The sequence below is a fragment of the Loxodonta africana genome, chromosome 24 (assembly GCF_030014295.1).
Source record: "Loxodonta africana isolate mLoxAfr1 chromosome 24, mLoxAfr1.hap2, whole genome shotgun sequence".
Classification (NCBI taxonomy): Eukaryota; Metazoa; Chordata; class Mammalia; order Proboscidea; family Elephantidae; genus Loxodonta; species Loxodonta africana.
The window spans coordinates 33,752,832-33,765,048 of NC_087365.1; the positions used below are offsets into that span (position 1 = coordinate 33,752,832).

The 12,217-nt window shown below is 35.3% G+C and overlaps 1 protein-coding gene across 3 annotated transcripts in view; it reads left to right on the forward strand.

Moving 5' to 3' along the window:
• ITCH (itchy E3 ubiquitin protein ligase) overlaps positions 1-12,217 on the forward strand; it is a 151,890-nt gene that overhangs the window by 81,185 nt on the left and 58,488 nt on the right. For all 3 annotated transcript variants that reach the window (XM_003411667.4, XM_064276000.1, XM_023550161.2), the window contains 7 exons: positions 1,518-1,646; positions 4,288-4,360; positions 5,218-5,289; positions 9,058-9,146; positions 10,852-11,011; positions 11,266-11,399; positions 11,739-11,879. In XM_003411667.4, coding sequence (XP_003411715.1) covers positions 1,518-1,646; positions 4,288-4,360; positions 5,218-5,289; positions 9,058-9,146; positions 10,852-11,011; positions 11,266-11,399; positions 11,739-11,879 — 798 coding nt within the window. The remainder of the gene's footprint in view (positions 1-1,517; positions 1,647-4,287; positions 4,361-5,217; positions 5,290-9,057; positions 9,147-10,851; positions 11,012-11,265; positions 11,400-11,738; positions 11,880-12,217) is intronic.

The following is a 12,217-nucleotide window of genomic DNA, read 5'->3' on the forward strand; positions in this document are numbered from 1 at the left end:
GGCGGGAGATAAATCTGAAAGGGAACGCTGAGATCAGAGTTAGGGGGAAGAATGTGTGCCAGGTGGAAGAATTTAGATCTTTTTTTTTTAATGCTTTAAATAATTTAGATCTTATCATTGGCAGTGGTGACCAATGATAGGACTTTAAGGAGAACCATTATTTGATCAGATCTACATTTTAGAAAGATAGTTCAGTCAGCGGTATGGAACGCAAGACCGAGCCTAGAGGCAGGAAAACCAGTTAGGTGGCTTTTGTGAAAGTTTAGATGAGTGGTGAATAAAACTAGAGTAAGGATGGTATTTGGGTTTGAAAGTAGGGATGAACATAAAAGATTTCTAAGGCAGAATGAATACAGCTTAGTTTGTTTAGGGTGGGTTATTGAGTAGATGGGGAACACAGGCCAAGTAAATAAAAGAATGCTAAGTGCTGGTTGGAAACCCTGGTGGTGTAGTGGTTAAGTGCTACGGCTGCTAACCAAAGGGTTGGCAGTTCAAATCTGCCAGGCACTCCTTGGAAACTCTATGGGGCAGTTCTACTCTGTCCTATAGGGTCGCTATGAGTCGGAATCGACTTGACAGCACTGGGTTTGGTTTTTTTTGTTTTTAAGTGCTGGTTGATGGGCTTGTTGAGTTCAAGTTGCTTATGGTATGTCCAGATAGAGATGTCTACTAATCAACTAGAAATACTGGACTGAATGACTTTCTAGATTTCTGCTACATTTATAGGCATTTTTAGTTTTTGTATTGGCAAACAAGCCAACTTTAACATTTGTGCGTGTGCACATGCGCTTTAGGTGAAACTTTACAGCTCAGGTTAATTTCTCATACAAAAATTTATACACATATTGTTATGCGACCCTAGTTGCAATCCCTATAATGTGACAGCACACTCCGCCTTCCCACCCCTGGTTTCCTGTGCCCATTCAACCAGCTCCTGTCCCTTCCTGTCTTCTCATCCCCGTTCTGCACAGGAGCTGCCCATTTAGTCTCATGTATCTACTTGAACTAAGAAGGACACTCTTCACGAGTATTATGTTTTGTAGTCCAGAGTAATCTTTGTCTGAAGAGTTGGCTTCTGGAATGGTTTTAGTTCTGGGTTAGCAGAGAGTCTGGAGGCCATGTCTTCTGGGATTTCTCTAGTCTCAATCAGAGCATTAAGTCTGGCCTTCTTACGTGAATTTGAATTCTACTACACACTTTTCCCCTGCTCCGTCAGGGACTCTGTTGTGTTCCCTGTCAGGGCAGTCATTTGTGGTAGCTGGGTACCATCTAGTTCTTCTGGTCTCAGGCTTGTGGAGTCTCTGGTTTATGTGGCCCTTTTGTTTCTTGGGGTAATATTTTCCTTGTATCTTTGGTGTTCTTCATTCTCCTTTGCTCCAAGTGGGTTGAGACCAATTGATGCATCTTAGAAGGCCACTCACAAGCTTTTAAGACCCCAGATGCCACTCACCAAAGTGGGATGTAGAACATAACTTTAACACTCTTTTTGTTTGTTTGTTTTCTCCTATATTTTGTAGTCAGTTAAATGAAAAACCCTTACCAGAAGGCTGGGAAATGAGATTCACTGTGGATGGAATTTCATATTTTGTGGACCACAATAGAAGAACAACCACCTATATAGATCCCCGCACAGGAAAATCTGCCCTGTAAGTTTTCTAAATTTTGTAGATTAAAGGTAAAACCAATTCTTCAGATTTTGATATACAGATCTGAATTAGCAAGGAATGCAGGTCTTACTGTTTCTTGAGTTGGCTTGCGAACAAGTATCTGTCCACTAAATATTTTGTATTTCCATCTCCCTCATGAATATTTTACCTTAGAGAATTTTCATATTTGTTACTATCTGTTCACTGCCTGATGCCTGTTTTCTTTCATTCTTATTACCTTTTAACTTTAAAATTTCTGCATATTAAACACTTTCAGGTTTAAAGGAGAAACTCGGAAATCACAGCATTAAATATTAATGCAATTACAGAGATTATTTGCATAAGGAAATAAATTATAAATAGATAACTGTCATATCATTCCGTATTACATTAAATTTGAGTGCATGTGACAGAAAACACCAAAATAATCGTGACTTATACAAGATAGAAGTACATTTCTCTCCATCATTTAAAAACAGTCCAGTGGGACTTAAAAAGCGTACTACTAAATAATCAGTGAGTCAAAAAGAAATCAGGAAATATTTCACACTGAATGATAATAAAAACACAACATGAGTATCATAATTTGTGGATAAGTAAAGTAGTCCTTAAAGGAAAATTTAAGCTTTAAAGGCCTAGATTCGAAAGTAAGAAAGATAAGAAACCAGTGATCTTGCTTCCACCTTAAGACATTAGGAAAAGAAGAGTGAATTAAACCCAAAGTAAGTAGAAAAAAGGAAGTAATAAAAATAAAAGCAGAAATTAATGAAATGAAAATTAAACAATAGAGAAATCAAAGCTAGAAGTTGGTTCTATGAAAAGATTAATAATTCTGATAAACCCCTGGTATACCTGATAGAGAAAAAAGGGAACACATAAATTACCAAAATCAAAATGGAGGAGGGACATCCCTACAGATCCCACAGATATGAAAAGATAATGAGGAGTATTTTGAAGAACTTTATGTCAATAAATTTGACGACTGAGATCAAATGGACAGATTCCTTGAAAAAAACAAGGTACCAAATTGGACACAAGAAGAAATACTAAATATAAATAGCTCTATATTTGGTAAAGAAATTGAACTTTAATTAAACAACTTCCTATAAAGAATATTCTGCCCTATTCAAACTTTTTCACAGAGGAGATGGAAATACTTCCCAAGTCATTTTGTGAGTCTTCTATAACCTTGATAGGAAAATCAGACAAGAACAGTGTAAGAAAATTGTAGACTAATATTTCTATGAACATAGGCATAAAAATCCTTAATAGCAGATCAAATACAGCAGTATATAAAAGGGATGCTTAATTGTGACCAAGGTAGAATTTATTTTAGGAATGCAAGGTTGGTTTAACATACAAAAATCAATCGGTGTAACCCACCATATTATGGATTGAAAGAGAAAAATCATATGGTCATTTCTGAAAAAGTATTTGATAAAATATAGCACCAATTTATGATAAACTCTCAACTAACTTTTAAACTTCCTTACCTGGAAAACATTTACAGAAAACCTACAGCCAACATCTCGTTTAGTGATGAAATACTCCTTAAGATCAAGTCTAAAATCATGGTATTTACTGTCAATACTTCCATTCAACATTGCATTGGCAGTCCTAGCCAGTGCTGTGAGACAAGGAAAAGAAATAAGATACAGACAATGGAAAGGAAGAAGTCAAATTGTCGTCCCCCCTGCCCCCCACCCCATAAGATAACATAGTTGTGTATGTAGGAAGTCTTAAGAAATCTGGAGAAAACTACTAGAACTAATAAGTAAATTCAACAGTGTTGCAGGGTGAATGTCAGTATACAAAAATCATTTGTAATTTATGTATTAGCAAGGAACATTTAGAAAATGAAACTAAAAGTAGTCCAAGGGAAAAAGCAAGTTTTAAGTAATGCCAGTGGTATTAAGTCCAGGGCTAGCTTGAGCGCTCCATCAGTAACCTAGGCCTCTTTCTTTCTGTTCTGTCTTTCCAGTGCTTGGCTTTTATCCTCAGGGTTACTTCATGGTCTGTGACAACTCCTGAAACTTCAGCTCTCATAGTACACTCTGGGCTGGAGTATACAGTAAAGGCAAGTTGACAGTAGATAGGTAGGTAGGGAAATGTTTGCCATGAAGTAAGTCAGTCTTGACTCATGGAGACGCCATGATAGATAAGACAGATACAATCAAATGTCTTTCTTAGAAGTTTCATACAACACTTCCACTTACATAGCTCATTGGCCAGAATCTAGTCACATGACCAAATTGGAAAATGACGTCTTTCGGAGTGCAATCTGCTCAGTTAAATCTCAAGTCTGAAATAAGTACACACAATGGACGGTTGGGATAGGCAACATTCCCAGAGATGGAGACTTACTCCTTTCGCTAGTCCTGCAGGCTAACTAGTTAGTATTAGATTTGGCTGCATATAACAGAAAATCCCTTAACAGTTGCTTTAACAAGATTGAAATTTATTTCCCTCTATTACTTAAAAATAGTTTTGGGGAAAAACTTAAAAAAAAAAAAGGCTGTATAGGGCTATGCTACACTGGGGTATTTTTGTATGTGACTGCTGAGTACTGACGGGAGTGTGTGTTCAATATTATTTCTGATAAACAGCTATATATGTCATGTTAACCATTGTTTTTCCCCAGAGACAATGGACCCCAGATAGCCTATGTTCGGGACTTCAAGGCAAAGGTTCAGTATTTCCGGTTCTGGTGTCAGGTTAGTATTGGAACTGAATTTCTGTGTTCCACTTCCTTTGTTATGTTGTTTATATTACACAGTGATGGTGAAAATAGTTAACCCATAGAAAAACAGGTAAAATGGAAAGCATTAGAGTCACTTTCACCTGCAAAGGGCAAAGAAATAGACTTATCAGTTAGATAATTTGTGTCTTCTGTTGTCCAGCAGAATAAATTTGAAATCATTTCAATAAGAAAACATTGCAACTTTTTCTGCAGTACCTATTAACAGATTGCAAAAATCTTCAAACATAAGTTAAAATATTTTCTGATGTATAAATTTTAACTAGCCTCTTTCATATCTGACATTTGATATAAATAAGTAGTAGCGTTTTGATAAATACATACATACTTATATTAAGAGTATATTTTCCAGTTGTGATCAACTATTTTTGAGGCATAAACAAACATTTACCGAATTAATGATTCCTCTGGATTCTAAATAAAATGAACGCACTGATCAAAATGTTACTATGATGAATATTTTTAAACTCCAAACTCTTGTAATTAACCGGGCCCATGCAAACAAGATAGAACCTCAATTAGCCTTTTGAAAACAAAATTAAGTAAAGATTTGTTTGACTCATATTATTAAATAAGCACTTATGCACCTACCTGATAACTTGTTTTCTTCTGTTTCTTACATTGCTATTAAGTAATCTATAATTAGCATGAATATTCACAAATGCATTCCTAAACATTATTGAATGTAAATTCACATTCATAGCCATACTCATTTTTCTATGCAAAGATAAGGGTAAATAAACTTTGCCCTTTTGGTTTTTTGATATGCCATCTTAATGGTGAGTGTTGACTTAAGTCATTCTTGTATTTCAGCAACTGGCCATGCCTCAGCACATAAAGATTACAGTGACAAGAAAAACGTTGTTTGAGGATTCCTTTCAGCAGGTACTATTTCACTGAGTCAATAGTTTGAACCCTGGCTTCCAGCCCAGGACCTCCTCCTAATACTGACAGTTTAATTTGAACAATTGGAGTTCCTTGAGTTGGAGTCCTTGAATTTTTAAGTCCAGTCTCACTGCCAGCTAATTTAATAGTTCACATTTAGGAACAGCAGACAGTTTTTTGTACACACATGCGTGTATGTGTGTGTGTGTATTTTGCTTAGTTTCAGGTTTCCATTCTTAAGCTAAGTATTTGATTTGAAATAGATATCCAACTAAGAAAACAGACTTTCAGTAGGCAGAAGTCTGGAAATATCCATACAAACAATGTTGGATGAGTAGAAAGGAGAAGGGAACACTTAGTTTTTGCATTCTACATTACTTGCATTTTTTACAATGAGCATATGTTATTCTTAAAAGTGTTTCTAATGTAGGAAAGAAAGTAATTGGGTCATTGGTGACAATATGTTTAAAAAAAGACGTATTTTTTATAAAAAACTACTTTTCAGAAGTAGTCAACTAATTTTTTCCTCTGAGTTAATTTATTATTTGCCTTTATTTTGCAGATATCACTAGCAACTAACTGCAATTGAGTGATTTTGTTAAAGGAAACATTAAAATGCCTAGTGAAAAAATGTCTTAGAATGAAAACATCCAGCTGTGTAATTGTTAGTCCTCACTTTATGACCAATTGTGGAAATGATTTTTTAATACCTAGCCCTTATGTTATTGTGGTAGCTACAGCTTCAAAAAACACCAAGCAGAATGCAAAGGGAAAAGAGGTTGTCTGAGAGAGTTGATAGTAGCTGGCTCCTTGCTTTTGAAACAGTTATGTTCATTTCCTGATGGGACCTCAGTCATTAATATTGAAGGGAAAAACCTGCTAAGTAGGTGCAAGACAGCTTTTTATCAGCAGTAAGAACCTGAGGCCATTTAGACAATTATGAGTCATTCCCTTGATCTAAGTCTTCAAGGCCATTCCCCACCTCAGTCCTTGCTCATTTTTTTTTCTCCCTTTAGTCACTGAGTAGTCAGACTCCAGTGGGGCAATTTCTTGGACCGTAACTTGCTAATGGCAGTGCTGAAAAAAAGATGCAAAACATGATTAAACTGTCGCTTTGTTTTATTTTGGAAACCGTGGTGGTGTAGTGGTTAAGAACTACAGCTGCCAGCCAAAAGGTCAGCAGTTCAGATCCACCAGGCGCTCCTTGGAAACCCTATGGGACAGTTCTACTCTGTCCTGTAGGGTCGCTATGAGTTGGAATCAACTCAATGGCAACGGGTTTGGTTTTGGTTTTTGGTTATTTTATTTTGGTAGTAAATACATGTATATATGTATATATAACCAAATGTCATTTTAAGATTTTTTTACACATACAATTCAGTGACACTCATTACGTTCATCCTGTTGTGCAACCATCACCACTATTTCAACGTTTTTCGGTCACCTTTAACAGAAACTCAGTGTTCCCTAAGCAGTGACTTCATCTGTCCTGCCTCTTGCCTCTGATAACCACTGATGAACTTTGGTCTTTATATATTTGCCTATCCTAGATATTTCATGTAAGTGGAGTCATACAATATTTGTCTTTTGTGACTGATTTATTTCATTCAATATTATGTTTTCAAGGTTAGTCCATGTTATGGTATGTATCAGGACTTCATTTCTCTTTATGCCTGGGTAATACTCCATTGTATGTATATACTACATTTTGTCTATCCGTTCCTCTGTTGGGCATTTAAGTTGTTTCTGCCTTTTGGCTATTGTAAATAGTGCTGCAGTGAGCAAGTATCAATGCTTGAGTTCCTGCTTTCAGTTTTTTTGTGTATCTACCTAGGAATGGAATTGCTGGGCCACATAATAATTCTGTGTTTAACCCTTTGAGGAACCACCAAACTGTTTTCCACAGCAGCTGTACCATTTTACATTCTCACCAGGAATGGCTGAGGGTTACAGTATCTCCACATCCTCTCCCACACTTGTTCTTTCTCTTTTTTTAAGTAATATTTTTTATTTCACAGCCATCGTTTTGGAGGTGAAGCGATATCTCATTGTGGTTCTGATTTGCATTAATGCCTAATGATGTTGAGCATCTTCTCATGTGCTTGCTGGCCATTTGCTTATCTTACTTTGGTGAAATATCCAAGTCTTTAGCCCATTTTTTGATTGGGTTGCTTGTCTTTTTTTGTTATGTCATAGGAATTTTTTTTTTTAATATATATTCAAGGTATTAAACCCGTATCAGATATATGGTGTTCAATTTTTTTCTCTCAATTTGTAGGTTGTCTCTTTTCCTTGTTGATGAAATCCTTTGAAAAAAAATTTTTTTAATTTTGATGAGGTCTAGTTCATCTATTTTGTCTTTTGTTGCTTGTGCCTGTTTATCTTTTGACTTTTGAAATCCGAAGACTTTTACAGAAATGACAGATGCTGCTAAGACAGTTGTTTTAAAATGTTACACTAGATTTAATATCCATCAATTAAATGTGAAATAAGGAACCTAAGAGTAAAATTTTATTGCTTTGGAAGGATGTCAAACCTATAGCAAAATTTGCATCTGATTTTCTTCACAGTTATTGAATAAAATTTCTCTGGGTAGTAGTTCTTTTGTTAACATAGTACAACTGCTGTGGGGGAAATTGCATGAGAAAATTTTGTTTTTCCTTCGTATTAGGTATTTGTTAAAGGAAATTATTTAAGATATTTTTGACTTTGAGACGTATCACATTTTCATTGTTAGATACCATAGTATTCGTAGAATATTTTTCATAAGCATGTACCTTCTCTTTGAATTTTGTTTACACCTGGAATTTTTTTATTTGACTGAGATGTGAACTTACGAAAATGACGTATCTGTTTTGTGGGCATCTCAGAGAGTCCTCATAGGACAGAATAAAACTGCCCCATAGGGTTTCCAAGGAGCAGCTGGTAGATTCAAATTGCTGACCTTTTGATTAACAGCTGAGCTCTTAACCACTGCGCCACTAGGGCTCCAATATGAATCTAGATATTTAAATGTGAGAGTTCATCCTTATCACTCCATCAAGTAGAAACATTATATGAACTTCTCTTTCTCCAGGCCCTGTGATTTTTTTTTTTTTTCTGAGAGTAATTAATATTTGCAAATGCCTTACTGACCTGATTCTAAGGCTAATTAAGTAGTTTTACATAGAGGAAGAAACAAAATGATCTATCTATTATAGCTTAATAATAGAATTGCCCTTCAAATATGATGATTGTACTAGCCACCTGTACTTGGGTGTAAAATTTTAGTTGGTTTTCTTGGCATCGATAGGTTTTCACTGAGAGTGAGTTTCCCAAATTAACTGGGTTCTCTTTGCAACCACTGGTTTTCATTTCCAGATTAGGCATATGACTGTGAAATGAACCCAAGTCGGTTAACCCAAAAAAGAAAGACCCTAACCTCTGACCATGCTCAGTTACTCTGTGCTTTAAGCAACTGAGAAAAATCAACCTCATAAATAAATAGTAAAATTGTTAAAAAGAAAATCGTATATGTATAACATATCTGAAGATATAGGTATGTATATGAAATATTTCATAATATGTAGGACATTATGAAGCTTTACTGTAATGTATTTTCTGTATGTGTGGTGTGGACTGGACTACAAATACCACTCTTTGTCGTGGGGAATTTAATCTGACTGCAGCTATTTTGTTTTAATAATGAAGGAAATTTCAAACCTAGAAGTAGTAAAGTGGTGTTTCAACAACGGCTTTTACAGATTCTTTTACTTTGTTTTTTTATAGATAATGAGCTTCAGTCCCCAAGACCTGCGAAGACGTTTGTGGGTGATTTTTCCAGGAGAAGAAGGTTTAGATTATGGAGGTGTAGCAAGGTAGTGATAATATGAATACTCAGAACTTAGTTCCTTTCCTCCAAAGGTATCATTATGCTTTGCTTGCAAGTATTATTTTCTCAGCCTTGTATTTCAGAAAAATGAAATGTAGTAAATTATTGTACCTTAATTATGCAGCAGCTGCAGAATTTCAACAAACATTAATTCAGCACCTTCTCTGTAAGAGATTGCTAGTTGATTTTACCCACATCACTCATTTAACCCTCAGGATAACCCTGCAAAATAGGGTGATAAAGAGATTTAGGGACTCACTTAAGGTGCACGTTTAAGTTATGAGCCTGGATGCAAGCTTTGCATCATCTAACCATAACCAGTGTTCAGTTCACTACCTCATGTCTGATCCACACAGGGCCCTTCCACACAAGGCTCCCAGTACAGATCACTGATAAAGACAATAGTCATTCAGTTCTAAATCAGATTAGTGTATCTGTCCTAAGAATACTAGAAAAAAGGGTTATACAAAATAGGAGTTGGGAGTCTTAATTCTGCTTTCTTCACATTGGAGCTTCTAATAAAAACCCTGGAAGATAGACTCAATCAAGAAATTGCTTTGCTTTTTCCATAAATATATATCTAAGAGCTTTAAAATTTGCATAGTAGTGTGGCAGTGTGGAAAGGCAAGGACTTTGGTCTCAAGACTGGATTTGTATACTGTTTTTACAGGTAGTAGTATGACCATGGGTAAATTTCTTCCTCTATAAAGTAAGAATAGTGATACCTACCTTCCTGGATTTGTTGTGTAGATTAGAAATATTATTTATTAGTGATCTGGTTTAGAGCCGGAGCCTGTGTGGGTAGCTACATTTTTATTATTGTGTTTCAAAGTTCAAATGAAACTATTCCAAAATGTATGAAGTAATCACAGGTAAATAGTGAATTTGAGCAGAACCATTTAACTTTGTACAAGTTAAAGATAATTCAGTAGGAGGGCAGTCTTTTTTTGTTGATCAGAAAATAGTATAAGCAGTGTTACCGCGAGAGGCCACGAGCTAACAGGAGCAGAGATCTAGGACATAAACTGAGAACACACGTGTTGCACAGATCAACTCTTACCTCCTCTTCCAGACCCACCCACATTATATAGTTAGTAACCATAGTCTTATGGTAGTAGGTATTTACTCGATATTTAAATTAGAACTTCTCAGAGCATTTTTCTAATGAATCAGTGGCTTGAATTAAGTGCTTTATTGCCTCTAGGAAATTAGAAGGGTTTTTATATTCATTTAAGACGTAAGTAGCAGTGCCACTTGATGAGGATCACTATAGGGCTTAGTATGTGGAATAATATTAGACTCATGTCAGCTGCTCTGATCATGTGAGTTGATAGTGAATTTTAAACTTGCCTATATATAGTATTTCATTGACTCTAAGACTAGTATTTTCATATGTTAACGTCTCTGAAATTGTAATGTGTTCTTACAATTTTAATTGGAAACTTTTCTTTAGTGATTCATCAAACAATGGTGCATTTAAAGTCTTAGATTCCTTGAAACATAATAAGCAGTGTGTAAATGTCACCCTGTAAAATGTAAATTTAAACAGAAATTGTAAAAATCAAGATGAGTTTAGAAAACTATTACCAGCTGAGGAGTATAGATCCCTGGGAAGTGCATAGCACAGCTTTTTTATCTGTTAGCATGCTTACTTACAAGATTTTTTACCCAGAGTTTTCTTTTGATTTCAGAGAATGGTTCTTTCTTTTGTCACATGAGGTCTTGAACCCAATGTATTGCCTGTTTGAATATGCAGGGAAGGATAACTACTGCTTACAGATAAACCCTGCCTCTTACATCAATCCAGATCACCTGAAATATTTTCGTTTTATTGGCAGGTTTATTGCCATGGTAAGTACAAGCGGAGACCTATGTGTTTACTTTGCCAGTTCAGTAATACTAAAGCATTGCTTCTTTAACTTCCTTATTTGCAATTTTCTCCTCACAAAGGTATTTCTGTAATTTGAGTTTGCTGTATCTGCCCTTTTCTCAGAAGTGTGTTATAATACAGGGCAGCTTTTTTTAAATGCAGAACTTAACATTTTGAAATAAAATGACTATTACAAAATAATTATCTTAAATGCTAGTGTTTTCTTTTCATACAGGCTCTGTTCCATGGGAAATTCATAGACACGGGTTTTTCTTTGCCATTCTACAAGCGTATCTTGAACAAGCCAGTTGGACTCAAGGATTTAGAATCTATTGATCCAGAATTTTACAATTCTCTCATCTGGGTTAAGTAAGTTAGCCCTGTTTGCATTTAATTTCTCAAAATATAGTCTACATGCCTTCATTATGATGTCTGTAATACATCCAAACTATAAGCTTGTAATTGGTTTATTGAATTTAAATGATCTAATCATCAAACTGTTGTCATTCAATATGATAAATTTTACAGAAATACACCCAGGATCTTAGGCAAAAATAGGATGACTTTAAAGCATAACCTTCCAGTTTTCTTACTACTTTGATATTATAGCTTAATATTAATTATTTTAGGACATAGACCTTTAAATTAACACACCTTTACATTATGATTGAATTGAATATAACAATAGTGTTAATTTTATTTATGCAGAGAAAACAATATTGAAGAATGCGGTTTGGAAATGTACTTCTCAGTTGATAAGGAAATTCTAGGTGAAATTAAGAGTCATGATTTGAAACCCAATGGCGGCAATATTCTTGTAACAGAAGAAAATAAAGAGGAATACATCAGGTGAGAGAGAATGCTTCTTCAGATATACCTTAGACTTTCTCTTGGTTCACAGCACATTTATAATTGCCTAATAATACTGGGTAATAATACTAGTGGACAGTATTTTTAAAAATAACATTTGCCTTGATACTAATCATGAGAATGATCATGTATTATTAAGGACACAGTAGATCATTTTCTACCTTATAAATGCATGGAGAGTGGAAAAGGGAATGTACTATGGAAGATCAAAGGAGGGAGGGACATTATTTCATCTATATGTTACCATGGAACAAGGAGCTGATGATGATATTTGAGATGAACATTGACGGCTGGGGAGGATTTGGTTTTGCAGAAAC